General features: G+C 44.4%; 1 protein-coding gene across 4 annotated transcripts in view; it reads right to left on the reverse strand.

Moving 5' to 3' along the window:
- Nedd4l (NEDD4 like E3 ubiquitin protein ligase) overlaps positions 1 to 19,374 on the reverse strand; it is a 320,367-nt gene that overhangs the window by 18,585 nt on the left and 282,408 nt on the right. For all 4 annotated transcript variants that reach the window (XM_057789216.1, XM_057789218.1, XM_057789215.1 and 1 more), the window contains 5 exons: positions 15,833 to 15,910; positions 13,443 to 13,497; positions 8,474 to 8,532; positions 3,139 to 3,204; positions 1,413 to 1,642 (listed from right to left, as the gene is read on the reverse strand). In XM_057789216.1, coding sequence (XP_057645199.1) covers positions 1,413 to 1,642; positions 3,139 to 3,204; positions 8,474 to 8,532; positions 13,443 to 13,497; positions 15,833 to 15,910 — 488 coding nt within the window. The remainder of the gene's footprint in view (positions 1 to 1,412; positions 1,643 to 3,138; positions 3,205 to 8,473; positions 8,533 to 13,442; positions 13,498 to 15,832; positions 15,911 to 19,374) is intronic.

The following is a 19,374-nucleotide window of genomic DNA, read 5'->3' on the forward strand; positions in this document are numbered from 1 at the left end:
ACGCTTATAATCCCAGGATTTAGGAGGCTGAAACAGATGGATCCCTGGGGGCTTTTAGGCTGCCTAGCAGATTGGAAAGTTCCAGGTCAGTGAGAGACTATCTTAAAAAACAAAGTGAGGATACCTGAGGCTGCCCTTTGGCCATCATACACACATATACACACGCATACATGTGCAATAATACATACAAACACACACACACACACACACACACACACACACACACACGCGCGCGCGCGCACGCATCAGTTTCAAATGGGTCAACCAGATATCCCAAGAAGATGAGAATGCTCACAGTGTAAAAGGGTGTGCAGAGATCTTCAGGGACATAAGTTCTGTAGATGGTTTCTGTGATCAAAGAAGGCTAATTCCTCTGAGAGGCTTTTTGATTTGGGGATATTCCCTACAGGTCCGACTCTTGGGTAAGTGATCTAAGGATCACTGGGAGAAGAACATGGCAGTCTTAATAATGCAAACTCCAGGACACATGTCCCCCTTTGGACTCACAATCATGAGGACAAGGAGCTTTCAGGAAGGCAGTGCAGACTGATTTTTCTAGGAGTTACTTGGAGACGTAGGGAGAGGTAAGGACCTTGGCGCCTACCTTGTTTTCTACTTCAGTGGTGCTAACGTTTTCTACAGCGGATTCTCTCATGAGCCTTACTACCAACCACTACCAACCAAGGCAATTTCTGGCTAGATCAACTGAAGATTGTCCTGAGATAGCCTTCCCAATAAGCTCTATGATATAGGTACCAGGAGGAAGATGTAGGAGAAACCACATCAGTTGTAGTCCACACTGGAACAAAGCTAAATAAACATCTCTTTGCCAAGATCAATTATTCCACTGGGAGTTTAGGATCAGCCTCAAGCTCCTGAACATTCTCAGCCCAGAGAAAACAGGAGCCAAATGTCTCGGTTCCTTTGCCAGGCAATGATGAAACCCTAATGCAAGGCATAGCCTGGTTCTTCTGTTATGGGACCAGGGTAATATCTTTTATATCCCAGGCATGGGTCTTCAAAATCCTCATAATTTGCCTTTTAAGTAGTACGACTTCAGAAACAGTCCTTGTCCATGTGAATCTATGAAGCCTGATACTAATAAATCCTTCCTTAAATTAGAATGACATTACATACAAAAAATGCCCAGCTCCCTCGGTAACAACCTACCACATTTTCAGTTTCAATTCTGCGAGCCAAACAGGAGAAGAATCCCTTTCAGGTGTTCATGGTGTACAGCGCCTCGCCACGTTGGCTCGGAACTTGTTTTTAGACTTGTGGGGGTGCTAGGGTGGGGAGAGACTGAAATCTCACATGGGGGGGAGTCGTCTTTTAATTATACTTTAAATTCAATAAGCTGTATCAGCGGCAGGGGAGGGGTATACACCGCCCAATGGCGTCCATGTACTTACGTGGCAGAGTACTCAAAGAGGCCATAGTAGGGGTTGAACATCTCTTTGGACAGCAAGAAGAACCATTCCCTGGCCACGCCCCCATAGTCCAGGCCTTTCTCTGATTCAAATTCAATCCACAGTCTAGCCTTTAGGACATCGGGCCTTTTCACAGACATGATCCTCCGATAGGACTCTTCAAATATATTGTTTCTGTGGAGTTTCATTTCAAACCTGTTTGGAATATCAGCCTAAATGAAAAAGAGAAGCTAGTGAGCATACAGTATGAACATGCACACACACGCACACACACACACACACCCTCCCATACTGGAAAATAACACAAGGGTAGAAATGATGACAGCTTTCAGATAAATGCGCAGTGCCGACTGGCCCTGCAGGGAGTCTCTCCTTTATGGATTTGTCCTCACACAGATGGGAACCCCACTGTGTTAAGATGGGACACACAGAAGCATCCATTCACATCTGCTCAGGCCAAGCTAGCAACACGTCTTTGGGAGAACATCTGCTGAGCCCTGAAACCCATCCTTATCTCTTTGTGGACACGGGCACTTTGCTGACAGGCATCTCCGGATATTGGTTCCGTCAAAAGGCAGACTTAATCCCAGGTAATTAAACCGTTAAGTAACAACCCCCAGGCAAGCTGGAACTAGCCTTATCTGTGGTAGAGACTGCAGCTGGGAAATGCAAGCCATGATGCCTGCAAGTTTATTGTGTGTCATAGGTGAGTGGGACCTTTATCCTACTAAGTTTGGGAGAAGCATCTCCAAATCCAAAGTTGACTGAATGATACCCAGCACTTAAGTGAGGTATACCAACAGCATTCTGAAAGGATGAAACCCAGGCCAGTCTTGCCCTAGATGGGCAACGGCCCTGGAGCTCCTTGTCACTGGAGGACACACAGATGGCTCACAAGGTAAGAGTACTGTATGCCCCACTGTGAGCTTCAAGGGCAAAGAGGCCCCAACTGTGGGACAGAGGTGGATTCTCTGCTCTCAGAGGCTGCCAGCATCCCTCTACCACAGGAGAGAGCTCAGAACTAGACATCAACTGGAGGGAGCAGACGGGGAGGCAGCCTTGGGCAAAGGAGGAGTTATGGTGAGGCTCACATTCTCCTTGTCCAGAGGCGCTGAGTTTCTGGCAAACTGAGGGCACAACTAAGGCCCATACCAGAGAGGAAATGGATTCAGAGGACAGAAAGGTGGCCGTGAGAAGACATGCCAACAGCAAACACAGCGCCAACTCAATGCTGACTGTAAAACGGAAAAGCCTTCCGGGTCTCATGGTTGTACACTGTTAGTGAGATTTATAGATATCCTTGGGCTCATCACTACCGAGTATTATTACATGCTGTAAACTTCACGTTAAAACATCCATGTTACAGAGTTAAAATTGTACCTCTGACCAGAAGGAGATGCCCTCAATGTGGTTTCCCCAGATTTCTTGTCTCTGATCTTGACTTATTTTCTATTCCATAAGAATCCCATGCCTTCTTATGTCTCACATAAGCAACTGCCCTTCAGGTGATGTGCTAGGTGATACTGAGTTAATCTCACTTACTACTGCTATTAAAAAGCAAATTCAGACTGAAGCTCTTGGTGGATCAAAGAGCAGGGAAGAGAGGGAAGTGTCCACAGACAAATCACAAACAGGCTATTTCAATGAGGTAACGTTGGCGAGGGGAACAGAGTAAGACACAGAGCTTATCCAAGGGCTGATTACTCACAGGTTTCTTTAATTTCTTCCTAAAGTAGTCATACTTCTGCTTAAATTCTCTGGAGTAAGGAACAGCCTGCAAGAGAGATTCAAACGCACAGATTAACGTAAACATATGTCTGAAATTGTACGTACAGCGAGCCAATGCTGGCAGACTTTCATGAACTGCAAACCTTACATACTCATTTTCTGTATTTTCTACAGAAAACCTGCATAATAATGTCTCCACAGGGAAAGGGGAAAGTCCTCGAAATGATGAGGGCTAACAGCACAACTAGACTGATAGCCAAGGAATCTTGGGATCGTGCTGCACAAACCAGTACGTGTTTTGCATGAATTCTGCCAGAGTATGTATGAGTCAGGGCAACACACAGAGGTACAAAGATACGAGCATTTTCATCATCGTATCATTTGTCTTTCCTGGAGCCAAAGTGTTAAAGGCTATGGTACTTTAACCCACAACTCCAAGTGATACTTGAAAAGTCTTTGTGGGAAGCCATGCATGCTACTCATGTTAGTAATTCATTACTTGGGGACAGTGGCAGGATGATGGTGAGTTCAAGACCATTCCGGACTATATATTAAGATGCTGTCTCAAAACATCAAGCAATGGGGGCACAACTCAGCGGCAAAGCGTGTGCTTAGGAAGTGCAAGGCCCTGGGCTTCACCCCCAGTGCTACAAAATCAACATAACAACTTGCAGAGAGAAACACCAGAGGCAGAAAGGGCAGCAAGCTGACAGCTGTGTCAAGGAGTAGGAGTTCTGAGTAAATGGCATTTCGGAAAGGACTCAGACTGAGGACGCACAGGTTTGTCTTTTACTTGGTACACGTACATGCACATGCATGCACGACAGTCACCCATACAATACACAAGTGTTTTAAAAATCTAGACATAACAAGTAGAAGACTGAATGCTCCTAGGACCAGAGAGAACAGAATATCAGAGAGAGGATGTTCTGAAGTATCTTTATGATAAGATATGAAAGGATAATTTAAAAGGTAATACAGAAATGAAGAGACAAAGAAAAGTTATGAGACCCCAAAGAACTTTGAACAATTGAACACACTCACTTAATAGGCACAATGAACACATAAAAAAAATTGTGAAAACCTTAAGAAAGGATTAACTAGAAGAATAAAGTAACAACTCAAAATGCAGCCAGGAAGAGGCAGGAGACTGACTCCAAAGGGACAAGAACAAAGACGGAAGGCAATGCAGACGCTTTGCTGGAGTGAGGATGGGGAAGGATGGGGAAAGCAGTGTGTGAATCAAGAATGGCTGAGGGTTTGCCAGACCAGAGGAAGGATATAGCCACCCTCACCCACGGGTGATTCCGAATCACAGGTAAGACCCACAAAGGGAAATCCACAAATTGGCATGCGACTGTGAGCTTGAAGAACATCAAAGATAGTGACTAAATTAAAAAAAAAATCACTAGAGGAAAAAAAATTTGCCTTCTAAGACATGGCAATCAGATTGACAACAATTTTTTTTCAGTTTGATATATTTTATTTTATTTTTTTTAACAATTTTTTTATCACCAGTTTGAAGGTCAAAGGATATGGGAGAATATATAAAAAAAAAAAGAAGAAAAAAAACCCCCAGAATTATGCAATCAGCAGAACTGAGCATTTGAGGGAAAGGGCCAACTGGACTAGGGATGCTCCCACACTCAGTGCCTCTGTACTGCAGCAGGGCAGCGACTCTAGATTAACAGACTGTTAGTCCTGCCCGGTTGGTTAAGCCAGTAATCCACGAGGTACTGTATCGGAAGAAAATCTGGAGTGGGGGTGCGTGCAAAACCAAGATGGGGAGAAAGGTTATTTCCCTAAAGGAAAAATTATGTAATTACTGACTATTGCAGGGGGGTGGGGTGGGGAATTAAAGTATTTAGGAACTAGAAAGACAAGGTGGGTTTAAAATTCTACCCAGGAAAAATCAGGAGGGAAGAGAATGATTAATTCTATTTTTATGTCAAAGGTTATTTAAAGCTTTTAAGTGGGGGTAGGAAGATAGTTGTCAGTAAAGCTTTCCACTGCAAGTCTGAGGACCCGACTGCAGATCTGACACCAAGGCCGGGTGGTGGTGTGTGCCTAGAATTCCAGCGCTGGGGAGTGGGCTTGGGAGCAGGACAGAAGGACCCCTGAAGCTCACTGGCTACCTGGTATTGCCAAATCAGTGAGCTCTATGCTCAGCTGGAGACCCTGCTTCAAAGACTAAGTTGGAGAGTGAGAGAGACCGACACTGGATACTGACCTCTGATCTCACACACGTGCACACACACAAATGTACACATACACGGAACACTAACACACACTACCTTAACGAGAACACAAAAACAAAGTATATTATCAAAACAAAAGGGGGAAGTTAAAATACTCGTACAGAAGGTAAGAAAAGAAGAAAAAGCCCTGCAAATTAAGGGACAAAACACCAGGCACATATTAATGAAGAGAGAACACGAATGTAATTTAGATGAATTTCAGACAAAACTGATATATAGATTTTGATGTTATCATGATAGAATTCTACTGCCAGGAAAACCACATTGCAAGTATACGTGGTCACCTAACACTCAGGCTTTTCCTGACTGACCTATAAAGGCTTTTCCAACCATACACACACACACACACACACACACACACACACACACACACACAAATTTCTTTTTCTTTTTTACAAAAAGGGTCTTACCAGATAGCTCTGATGGGCCTGGAACTCAATATGTAGACCAGGTCTGTCTTGAACTCACAGAAATTCACCTGCCTCTACCTCCCAAGTGTTAGGATTAGAGGTATGTACTACCAAACCCAACACAATAAATATATTTTTAAAAACACAAACAGATTATTTTCTAATAATGACCATGCCCTCAAAGAAGTCAGAAGTATCATAAACATTCTACAACTTCCAGGCACAGTGGCCCATGTGAGTTCCAGGTCAGTCAAGGCCACATAAGGAAACCCTAGCTCAGGAAACCAAAACCCAAATCAAAAACCCAAATCAATTCTCTGTCCATGAACATTCCAGGCAATGTTCTCTAGTTACTATGTAATAAAGTAAGAGACCTTTCTTATATGTTCACAGATAAAAGGAAGATTCCTATTTAATCTATAAGTGAAGAAGAAATATTACATGGAAATTCCCAACTATTTAGAAATGAGTGTTACGAGAGCCAAATGTCTTTTCTAAATTGTAACTACCCATATTCCTACAGAAAGAAGCACTGTTTCTAATAAGGGGAATAAACAAGGCTTCTGTTAAAAGAGATTTCTTGGGACTAATTTGCTCGAGCTTAGAATGTCAAGTAATTTTCTTCTTCCTTTTTAAAAGACAGAAAGAATATTGCTAAATGGCTCACCCTGCCTTGAACTCTTGATTCTTAGCCTCCCAAGAGTAGAATTACAGATGTGCGCCACCACATCTGGCTAAACAACTTTCAATAACTAGTAAGTACTACTTGAGCAGAGGTGGGTGGCGGACAAACGGTGGAAATCTTTGGAAAGAGCCGAGCTTGGTAAGTCTGTCTCTAGAGAAAGCAATGTCTGTAGTTCACCTTGTTTTCAACAACCGTTGGGACATACACTGAACGGCCGACTGTGGCTACAACTTTGTCACAAAGAAGCCACCCTAGTAGTGAGGGAGTGTTTCGAAAGCTCCGTGGGGGAAAGGTTATCAGCTTTCTTCTAACAGGGCTTTCCATAGAAAACTGCCGAGTAGCTGAACAAACCCACTTAGTTCAACAGACGGCTGAAGGGAAGTTACTGATCCACACGCATCTGTATGGTCAGACTTAAGCTTCCAAATGAAATGAGCATGCAATTTAAGAATAATTTCAAACAGATCAGATCGATGCCATAAAACTGAGTGTTTTCTCTCCAGCTCTTAAGACTCTTTGCTCAGCACATTGGTTCCATTTGCTCTAGGATTCTCCTGAAATTCTTTGACAGTTTTACAATTGTTATAATGAACGTAAGTCATTTTCACGCTCCCCTCCCCAACCCACGCTCGTTCCTGATAAAACACGTCTTTCTAACACGCCTCTTTCCTACTTTGGTGGGTTTCCTTGTTTGTGACCCACTGAGTTTAACTGGACTTTTTGCATGTGCATGGGAGAAAAGGGGTTCCTAGAATGGGAACAGTTTATCTGTGGCTACCCCATTGAAGAAGTCGTCCTGCCTCCCACCCCCAGCAACCATTAACTGCCAATAGTTTCGGGGCGGGAAGGGGGGGAGGAGGAGCCTCGTGAGTACCTCCCCTGTCAATGAAAAAACACTGAGGGGCCAAAACTTGTGCTGGAGTGCTCTTGAATTATTTTAAAAGGACCCAAATTTGCAATCTCCTGTTGGTCCCAGTCAATTTCCTGTCTCGATCGCCCCAACTTATCTCCATGTACTCCCTGCTTGAGGAGTTTGTCCCTAGCATGAAAGGATTTAGGACTTTCCCTCTGCCTATGAATACAGCGTGCTGCGAAATCTCAGGGGATCATACCCCTAAGTTGGAGGGGCATTTTCTAGCCAGCATGTATGAGCAGCACTGGGTCAAAGTCAGTGAGTCAGCAGAATTGAAGATGTGTAACCCACAGCTTTGCTACCTCTTCTCAACGGGCTTTTAAAGGAGGAACAGACTCCAGTTGATTAGCATGCACTTATTATCCTTGGCCTAAAACAAATGACAACATCCTATAAATGCTTGGTTTTGCAGCCTATAAAGATGAATACTGGTGCCCCCCCCCCATCTCTCTCTCTGTCTCTGTCTCTCTCTCTCTCGACAGACAGGCATTCTCTGTGTAGCCCTGGCTGTCCAGGAACTCACCCAGCAGACCAGTCTGGCCTTGAACTCAGACATCTGCCTAACTCTGCCTCCAGAGTGCTGTGATTAAAGGCGTGCCCTACCACTGCATGGCTGAATGCCTCTCTCTTAAGGAGCCTGTATCCACACTTAGGTAAAGGTATCTCCTTTTTTCCGAGTGCCTCTCTTTCTCTTAATTCTCATGCTTAAGCCTATATTAAAATATCTTCAACCAAACTCTGCTTTACTGTTAAAAAAAAAAGGAGAAAAATCCTGATTATACATTTAAACCATCCTTTCAGAGGGGACCAGGAAGAAAATGTTTCAATCCGCTATTACAACACCATTTTCTCTTCCTTTGTAATTCCGGTCTGAAGTGAAGGCCCAGGCAGCTGTACCCCATTTGGAAAACTCACTGAAGAGCTGGGCTGAATCTTAAACTACTCATTCCCACCAGTCTCTAGACATCACAGTAATAAGGAATAAACAAGAAGGGTGTGTTAGAAGCAGCCACATTTCCTATGAAGGGGAGGAACAGGAGAATACTGACCGGACCGGTGATGGCTGGGTTCTGTAGTCTTGGATCTTCCCACTGAGTGATTTTGCTGTCTGAAAACATTAAAACCATGAGCGCATTAGTTCCAATTCATTATGTATACAGGATGTTTAAGAAAGGATTTCCTTCCACAAAGTCCATCCAGCCCCTTTTAACTTGACCCCTGGGAGCATTTAGTATTGGGGGTTAGAAGGTAACTCTGCTGTCCATGGCAAACATATATGTGATTAGTTAAAAGAAATTAAAAATGCACAACAAAATTAAGACCACTTCTTTGTAGTTTCTAGCGAGCAGTCTGGTAAATCTGCAATTATAAACCCCTTTACTCGCAAGGATTTATAACTTGATCTTTATTTCCAAAAGGCCTAAGAAGTTTTAGTTCCCTAGGAAGTTAACACGCATACACATGTTTTTTTTTTTTTGTGTGTGTGTTGTTCTCATTTCAAATACTTCTTAAAATCTGCTTATGATGTTGAAAAACGGCTTTCAAGTAAGGATTCTATATTGAACAAATGAATAATCCACCCCATGCACCTCTTACAGGCACATACAACCGAAGCAGCAGAGGCGGTCACCAAGAAAAAAGGAAAAGAATCAGACACAGCTGACAGGATTCCAGAGAAAGGGTTTCCTTGCAACCTCGCTCAGCAGAGAGCGGTGTGAACAACACTGCTTCTCAGCAGCTGTCCCATCGCTCGCCATCGCGTAAAGCCATGGCCTGGGTTGGGAGTGCTTTCACCTGTGCACATCAGAGAGGGCTGCGTGTGCATGGCACCAGGTGGAGGTCTGGGGGATTAAGATGATATGGAGAGGGCAGGTTTGGGTTCAGTACCTCTAAGGTGAAAAGAAAGGGGGGGATTATTTCTCCCTGATAACTCACCCTGTTCATTCTTAGCCTGCCGGTGAACTGATGGTAACTTGCGGACTCAATTTTAACAAGCACCTCAGCTAAATGTTTAAACCCTGACATTAACTTCACGAAAACACAAAATAAACACCAAAACCCTAAGCTACACCTTTACAATGCTTATTTATGCTTATTTATGTCTTTTGGTTGGGTAGAAAAAGTAAATGAGTGAAAAGCTCAATTGTTTCTGGGAACACTGACGGACTCAGGTGGTATTTTAGGCTGTCTAATTTCTAAAAAGAGCAGACTGTGGAAAGTGAAAGCTGCTACTGAGATGACAGAAAATCACACCCAATCAAATATAGGTCACAGAATACAGTGGGTTACAGCTGGATGCAGCTGGATAGAACCGTGTCTTTGAATAGCAGCTTGGGTCATATCTGTGGTGGCTGGATGTTTGTCACCAAAATAGGAGATCAAACCAACCACTCCCAACACACGAGGACTTCCAAATCTTATGACCAGACTTAATGCCAGACTCCAGCCTTGACACCTGCACAGGGTCCCCTTTGATTCCTGAGCAGGTGGTCACCCATGCCAAGGAGTGCCCCATGTAACCGGACACTCCAGTCAGCAGCCTGAGGATTAATCCGGATGGCTGGTTTGCCTGAATTGAGATCAGTGAAGCCAACCACTGGGTGTGTCTGTGAGGGCTTTTCCAGAGAGGATTAACTGAGGTGATTGTGGAAAGAGCTGCCTGAATGTGGGCAGCTCTATCCTGCTAGCTGGGTGCTAGGATGGATTAAAAGGGAACTGAGAAGGCCCATCAGCCTACATATTCTGTCACTCTCCTCCTGTCTGCCATGATGAATAGCCTCTGCCATATTTTTCTATCACCACGATGATCTAGAACTAATGGAGCAAAGGACCAGCTAGACCTCTGAAACCGTGAGCCCAATTAAATTCTTCCACTTTTAAACTATCTGTGCCAGGTCTCTGTCTCAGTAACAAAAGCAGGGTCGTAATCCACTGATCTGCCCATGTCCTTGCCTGTCCTTGGTGACCATCAACTGCCATCACTACTCTTCTGGCATCTGTTTCCTGGACTATTCTATGCTCTAGACTTCCAGCGCCATGGAACTAGCCTCTATTCAAGACTTCCTCCACATTCTCAAGAATATCTCTGACCACTGTTGCTGGACTCCGGGAAAACCCTTTGAGGCGCTTACTGTTTGCAGAGCGAACACCAGCCTCCTTTACATGCTGACCAGGCACAACAGGACTGCATTCCCTTGGGCAGTGGCTCTCAACCTTCCTGATGCTGCAACCCTTGAATAGAGTTCCTCATGTTGTGGTGATCCTCCAAACCATAAAATGATTTTCGTTGCTACTTCAGAACTGAAAATTCTGCTACCGTTATGAATTGTAATGCAAATACCTGATGTGCAGGATTATCTGCTACGTGAGAACTACTGCCCTTGGGGATGGTAGAGTATGACCAGTCATGCTCTTGCAAATGTCTACACATATACAAACAAACCATGACTAAAGCTTTAGGGTTTTCAGAGACAGAGCCCATGGGGCAGTCCCCATTCCTTGGGTGGGAACTGCTGGCCATATCTGGAAATTGATTTCCACTGAATGATTCCTGCTCAAAATCTGCCTGAAAGAGAACACAACTCAGAAAGCCATCTTCAGCCACCATCAAGCTGAACACCCAGATTACAGGCTCACTTTCCAACATAATATGTAAGACAGCTTCTGGCACTTTCTACTGTCCAATCCCACAATTCCTCTCCACTGCTGAGCATGCCTCAACATTTAATGGGAGCTCCAGTGGGTACCCCTAAAACAGCTTTAATTGGCTGTTGGATAAGATTTAGGAGTTTATTTACCTTCAGAATGAAGTCCCTATTTTCAAATAGTTATCTAGCAAAATCCAGCATTATCTTTGTAATGACTTAATGATGCTAATAGTGAAAATAAAGTCGCTCACAAATAGTTGGAGCGCTTAGAACCGCACACATTTTCCTGAGCTACAGAGTGGATTTGCAGTCAAGTATTGTCAGTCGGTGAATGAGGGGTGTCTTAAAGAAGAACTTCTGAATCAAAACACACCTTTTACGTTTGAGACATGAAATTCAAATCAAATGACAAGAAGGAGGCAAAGGATGAGAAACACAGCCACTGCAGCTGCTGCCCATAGGTTTGGGAGGAACGCAAAAATTAATGGAATTTCTCTTTTAACTTTTGTATTTGGGAGACAACTGCCAATGACTCAGCTTCTGGGCACATCTGGTTTGTAAGAAAAATATTTTCCGCAAGCGTGCCAGAGATTTCATTCTAGATATGTTCCTAGCACTTTACCCAGAAGGAGCAGAGCAATCAATCAATAAATATCAATAAATAAATCCTCATCAATAAATATCCACCAAGTGAACCAAGCTGTTCAAACCTGTGCATCCAGGGCTGAAAGTCTGCCTCTTGGGTGAACAAGCACTGTTAGTGCAGGAAATACCTATGACACCGTGAAGCCTCATTCCTGACCTGTGGGCAGGGTGAGGGCGCAGGGGAATGGTGGTTTTGCTAGCTACCTGTTTGGGAAGAGGGACTTCACTCTGAAGCTAAGAAATTCCCAAATTGTATCCATCAGGTGATTGAAGCTGTTTTGGGGAGTACCCACTGACCTGAGAAAGCCTTTGAAAAAGGCAGGGATTTTCTACTTGACAGATTAGATTTTGAGGGAAAGACAGGAGAATGGGGTCACTGCCACACATCCCTTTATGGTTGCACAGGGCAAAGCTTGGTAAATTCTGGAGAACTGTTTTTAGTGGCACTAAGAGCGTCACCTAGCCCCAGTTAAGAAATTCTCAGAATTCAGAATAAACAGTATTCTGGGGGAAGGTAACACATGCCCATACACTGAGAGTGTTTGTGTTGACAATGGTATTCTCGCAGTACGGTGCTTTTTTTTTTTTTTTTCTGAACAAAGACAAAAATCAAAGTTTATATAGCTCGAAATAATCTGACTTAAGTTCAAGGGTGGCCCAACCCCCTAAATATTCTGAGTTTTGGCTGGGCCTTCTCATTGACTTCAAACCCACTAAACCTCATGTCTGAAGGCAAGTTCTTGGGGTATACCAGGTCCCCTAGTGACACTCAGAGGAGTTAACCAACCCTCCCCTGCCAAGATGGCCACCAGCCTGTATGTGAGCATTGCCTGGGGGGAGACTTCTCAACAAAAGGCTCATCAGTATACTCTTGTTCAGTTATCAAAACCTGAGACCTGTGCTCGCTTCCTGCTTGCAGACTAAATGAAAGCACAGAACAAAATACTGCTGACTGTGTCCAGATTTGAACCTTGTTTGAAGCCTTATTTTATACTTTCCTCCCTCCCTCCCTCCCTCCCTCCCTCCCTCCCTCCCTCCCTCCCTCCCTCCCTTCCGAAGTTTTAGGGATATACAAATATAATTCCATGAAGAACAAACTGTCTCAAGAAAGAACCCTGCCCCCGCAACCCTCCAAAACCAACTCTCTGGCTAAAAGCAAACATTGATTAGTTTAACTTTTAGAGGACACGAGAAAGCACACGTGTATTCACAGGTGCTAAAGCAAACGTCTTCAGCAAATACACTACACGTATCATTAGTGTGCCGGGTGCAAGGACACATGCTACGATAGAAAATAAGGTCAGAATGGGAACTCCACCAAGGCAGGGTTCTGAAAGCATATGCAGCCCAAAACATCGCTCACGTGGATTTGTTTGTTTCAAACTAAATCATCACTTCTAATCTTATTTTCTATGTCCAGAGTGTACTTATTAAAAGCGCCAAAAAAAAAAAAAATCAAGGACTGTCAATGAAAAATTTTTAATTAAAAAAAAAAGTTAATAGGTCACAAGGTCAGGTTGGGTGAAAGCTCAAGGGACTACTCTGAGGCAGACTTGGAGCGAAGGCACAGTACCGTATGAGGGCACTGACTCTCTGGGCTCATTCTCGCCACACAACACCTGGCTACCTGGACAGGGAGTAAAATGACAAAGCTTCACTGTCATGGTGTGTTACCCTCCCCTTCCTGTACCCTGTCACATCCATGAGCACATTTGGCTCTACTTACTATGGTCAATGTAGAACGTCCGGCCATCCAAGTGGATCCTTTCTTCCCAACCGGGCTAGCATCCAGGAAAACGAGGGAGAGAGGAGAGACATCAGTTAGTGGTTCCCAAACCCAAGGTGACACTAAATTCTCCAAGACTCTTCTTTCCTCTTCCCTGCTAGGGACACTTTCATACGGAACTATGTCAAACAATACTAACTCGGGGGCACAGCTAACAAGTCGCGTCAGCTCAAGCTTTCCCTGAATGAAGGACCAGAAATGGTGTTCTATGGTAACCTGTTCAAATTCAGAAAAGGGGGCTGGAGAGATGGCTCAGACATTAAAAGCACTTGATGCTCTTGCCAAGGACCTGGGTTTGTCTCCCAGCACACACACAGTGCCTCAAAACCATCCACGAGCCCAGTTCCGGTGGCTCTGATGCCTTCCTCCGACTTTTGTAGGCACCAGGCATACACATAGTATAAACATACACATTCAGGCAAAACAATAAGACACATAAAAATAAATTTAGGATATTTTAAAGAGTTCAGTATGGAGAGTTCATTTAGTTAAAACACCTACTGTGTACTTCAGGGAAGGAGGAGAAAGACTTGTTTAAACATGCAGCACACAGTGGCTTTACTCTTTATTAAGTGGCTGAGTAACCCAGTGCTGAGGACTCTCACAATTTAAACAGAAGAACTGAACGCTCTGGGCAACCAAGCAGCTTTCCCTCCCTGCCTCTGCGTACACATCTGGGTGTGTATATAGGAAGGGGCATATACCTAAGTGTGGGAATGCATGTGGGGTCTGATGTTGACGTCTGCTGCCTTCCTTGATGGCTGTCTATCCTAACAAGGAAGGTAGTCTCAGAGAGCCTGGAGCTTTCCTTTCTGGCTGGTTTGCTAGCCAGCCTGTTCTGGGCATTGAGTCTCTGCCTCCTCACACATCTGGATCACAGGAAGGATGCTATGCCCACCTGTGGGCTTTGCTGTGGGCTCTAAGGCTCTCAACTCCGGTCCACACACTGCCATAGCTGGTGCTTTACCTGCTGAGTCACTGCCCCAACATCTAGGTACTTTTTAAGATAAGGTCAGTGTGCCTTACTGACTCAGAAATAGAAAAGAGTCAAACAATAGACTTTCTTTTTTGGGGTGGGGGTTCGTGCGTGTGTGTATGTGCACCTGTGTATGCAGTTGTACATGCCCATGTATGTGGAAGTCTGAGGAGGGCACTGGTGTCCTGTTTTGAGAAGATCTTTTACTGAACCTGGAGCTAGCCTAGCAGCCAGTAAGCGCCAGTGACTCTTCAGTCTGTCCCCCACCCCCAGCACCAAGGGCTACAGGTGTGCACGTGGCCAAGTCTAGCTTTGCACGTGGGTTCCAATGTGTGTGCAGCAAGCACACTTATATACTGAGCCATCCCCCCAGCCCAAGAGATTTTCTTATGTTTTAAATGCTTCCCTTTCGATTGCTTCCCTCAGAAGACAGGAACCAATGACATCTGGACGGTGAGGGTTAACAGCAAATCTTACATATGAAGACTAGCCCATAACCTGTGTCCCAAGTGTTAACATAGTCTATCATACAGCGGCAACAACAAGGCTCTTTTCCTTGGAAAAGAACAACCATTTCCATTTACAAACAATGCTAGAGACTGGGCATAGTGGTCTGTGTAGCTATCCTAGCATGTGGGAAGTGAGAGCAGAGGGATTTTGACTTCAGGCTGGCCTGGCCTGTCTAAAAAATAAATAAATAAATAAAATAACTAGAACCCCAAATCAAAACCAAACCAAATCCAACCCAACCCTGTCTCTGCACCTTCAGCACTTTTTTATGGAGGGCACACTGTAGAAAAAGGCAGACAGTAAAAGTTTCATCCCAAACTCAGTAGAGAACAAATTATGTCATGCTTCCAAAGAGAACAAAACTAAACAAAAATTACCCTCCATGGAGGTTTATAAAGAATCCACAACAAAGGGAAAAACACTTTAAAAAAATCTACAAGTTAAAGGACTTGTAGACTAACTTCCTGTGGTTATTGGTGCCTTTTCCTTCAACAGTATTTTCACGAGCTTGTTCCTGACTTAGCAGTATGGCTGTAGCTGGTGGTTGCTAAGTTACAAAATAAATGCATGCTGCTAAAACTGGTACCTGCAGTGTATACCTCTTGTACATGTCCTAGATCAAAAGCTAACTTCCACTAAGGGCTAGTAATTAAAGGTCTTCTTTCACAAGAACTGGTATTGTATACACTATAATGTGCCTTTCAGGCTGCCCTAACATCAGCCCTTCTAAGGAATACCGACCAATGGACCCAGAGAGCCTGGAGGAGACGTACAACCTCTCCAGGAACGCTGAGAAGGTAAGCAGACATTTCCAGACCACTGTGTGTCTCTGAAGCATACTCACAGGAAGAGGGCCCAGGTCATTGGGGTTTAAAGATGCTTTTGAGCGCATGTGTACTGGAAATTTCAGGCGTGGATCTTCCTGCAGGAAAAATGTACATGGCAGCTGTTAAGAGGGACTCCCTGCGCATCCTCACTTGCACCTTCCCTTCTTCCGTGTTTCCAGGCACCTGGGAGGGATCCCAGCTTTCTGCTTGGTAGAGGAACCTTGGCTACCCATGTCTCAGGAAAGAAGAACAAACACTTCAAAGAGAGATCAACTGTTTCCCCAAGACTTAGTGAAGATACAGGAGGAAATGCAACCAGGATGGAGGATGCATGGCTGTTCCCCAGAGATGGAGACAGGGTGAGTGTTCAGAGTCTCTAAATACTGAGTCTTTAAGAATAGCATTCCTTAGTACTTGGGTGTCCCCAAATCTTTCTGAATTTGTCTAACCTGATAGCCCATGTGCTATTCTAGAGATGGAATGCTTCATCATATGAAATCATATGTGTGGTAGCAGGCAACCTGCATGAAGCTCCTGACTGAGTTCTGATGGTTAGGTTCTCATTCATAAAACTTGGTAAGATTCTTTTCCTTAAAGGATGTGAGGCCAGTGTGTGTGGGGGGATCAATGGATGAGAAATATATACTCTGACATCTTGGGTCATGGTTTATGGTTTGCAAAAAAATAGTTAGACATCTAATCTTGCAACATCCCTTGCGTATGTTTCTTTTTGCTGAGGAGAACAGTATCAGAGACCCAGCTCCCCGACCTGACTTGCCAGAGCTGGAAGTTGTCCCTCGCTTACACAGAGCCAATTAGAATGTGATGAGACTTAGAAAATCCACGGCTTTTACACGTGAGAGATTAGAAAACAATAAAACTCCGAATGATGCCCAGTCAACCACAACAATAACACCGTCAAACCAAGGTAAAAAGCAAACCACTGAGACATCTGACACACTAGCTCTGTCTCATTAAAGTGAAGGCAGGCTGCGCTGCTGTCAAATTATCAGAAGGTTTACTGCTTCATCAATTTCCCGAACCATCAGTGAAAGCCAGGGGCACTGAATTGTAACAAAGTCAGAGGGTTTTGGAAATGGCAAGAATATAAAAGAGCACAAACAGTACACGTGGCCTTGTTTTCTGAAAGCGAGAGGAGGTTTTAATTGAAGACATAAATCATCGGAGCACCTTGTGACGGATGCTGACCCTGGAGCCAATGCATCCTTCAAAAAGGCTGAGATGTCGTATTCCCAGCGTTCTGTAGCATACTGCGGCACACAGAATTATGCCAGGATTTAGCATTTAGAAAGGCCAAGAAGCTGACCATCGGGCTATCAGCTGGAGGTGGTTAACTGGACAGAAGACTTAAACGAACTTCACAAGATGTACTATTTAATGTTAATTCTGGGCTGGGACAGGCGATGCCACAGCTGCCGGGGACCCTTGAAATCCCAAGTGGCCAGGTTTACAGAAAGCCTAGGGGAGCTATTAGGAAGAGGGGATTCTGGGTACTTTAATAGGAAAGGCCAGCCACGAGTGAAGTCAGCCGTACAGGAAGACCGGCTCTGCGGGTCACAGGCAGGTGACACAGGGAAGAAAGAGAAACTAAGATGAATGGAAATACCCGATCCTGGGGGAGGAAAGGGAAGGGAGCAAGAACATTAAAACAGCTCAGCTTTGCAGGGCGGCTAAAGCGGCTCTGCATGGAAACCAGACTTCAGAGCACGGGCAGGCCCCGGACTCATATTTTATTGTACCAGCAATAATCAAAATAATGGCTGCAGCTGCCAGAAGTCCATCTGTAAGGGATATGTGGTAAGAACCGCCGAAGCCACTGTCCCTTGGACAACTCAAGGAGGCAGGCATCTCTGTGGCTGATGGACATGTGACAAGGCAGCTAAGGCCTGAGGGCACTGACGGATAATACTGAAGTAATGGTAAGACTGGGTTGCTAATGCGGTCTTCCTTGATAGGAACAGAAACCACTCAAGCAGATACAATACACTTGGCTATTCCTCCATTTCCTTTGGGAAGGGTGTGTGTATTAGAGAAAGAGGAAAAGAGAGAGAATAAAAGGTATTTTCTGATTTAAAAAAATACATAAAATACAGGCATACAAATTGGTTTAAAAAATCCTGTATGCTTTTTTTCTTTTATTCACAGCAATCACACCTAGGCTATAGTCAGATTTGTTACTGCAAACGTGGGAAGCTGTAATTTAACTCAAGGCATACGGTGCGCTGTTGTGAAGAAGCTTGATGCCCTGTCCTGTGAGAGGCATCAATACACCAACACGCATGCTTCTGGCTGTTCCCTTAATAAGAGGGGTGCGAAGGCTGAGGTCCCTAGGGACTCCCAGCATGCACTGCTGCTGGTGAGGCCAAAGCCATCCATTATTATTAATTTTTAAAAACATGGTCAGATTTAATTCCAGTTAGACTGCTGGCACACGGCCTCCATCACCTGTGTGTGTAAAGGCTGTGCTGTAGATACGCTTCAAGGGACTCTCAGTCTCTTAGTGTATATAACAGGCACAGTGGCCTGCGCCTTCTCATGCCCCCAAGTGAAGTTCAAGAACCTACAGTATAGGGTGAAGGGTGAAGAAAGGATATTCTCACTGTTCCCTGGGTTGCTTTTCCTTTGTCTGTTAGAACACTCAGAGAGGTTTTATCCAGCCATTGAGTAACCTCATAATGCCAACTGCGCATATGCCTGAATCCAGAAAGTGTCTTTTCTGTTCCTGCCTCCTCCCATCCTTTGCTGAGGTGGACATGCAATTCTAAATCTGCTTTTCAGGGTGACAATGCTGTATGGTGTCTCCATCTGCGTTAGATAACACGGGCAACGAGGAATTTCCAGCTGTGGCGTAAGCATTTTCAATGGCAGCAGCAATGAAACGTTCTAATAAATTAAGTGCCCAAGTGGGCAAATCAATAGTAAGAATCTGGGTTAAAAAGAGATAACTTGTAATTAAGAGCAGGTTTCATTTGGCACTGGTGCCAGCAATAAATAAAGTCAGGGCTATTTAAAATGAAACCTGCCCAGCCGCACTTACTGCAGTTGGGGCGTGAAGGCTGTGAAAAGGTTAGGGGATTTGATTACTAAGCTAGTTCACATTACTAAAATCATAGCTTATGTTGGCAAGCCACAGTGGCTCCATTCACTAATCCTCTGACTTTTATGATATTACCCCATATCTCTGGAGCTCCAGTTTCTGGCTAAAGCTTTGGAACCCCAGTAGCGCCGTGGAAAATGGAAACACCAGAAAGATAGCCGAGGTTCTGTGTCAGTGACAAAAAATAAAAAAATAAAAAGACCTCAAACCAATCTCCACGGTTCCATTTGCCAAAGAGCTGCTCTCTTCTTCCCAGCCCACAAGCCTGTAATGCTATCTTTTGACTCGAAGGTGAGTCAAACAAACCTCCATGTCATTCCATGCCTTAGAGGTAGTTATCAGCTTACCAAATGAATGTCATCAGATCTTGATGGGAAGGCTCTTGGCAGGTAAGTAAATTCCTTTTTTGCAAATCAGGGAAGAGCCCTGAGAGCGGTTCTC

Source organism: Chionomys nivalis, chromosome 14 (assembly GCF_950005125.1).
Source record: "Chionomys nivalis chromosome 14, mChiNiv1.1, whole genome shotgun sequence".
Lineage (NCBI taxonomy): Eukaryota > Metazoa > Chordata > Mammalia > Rodentia > Cricetidae > Chionomys > Chionomys nivalis.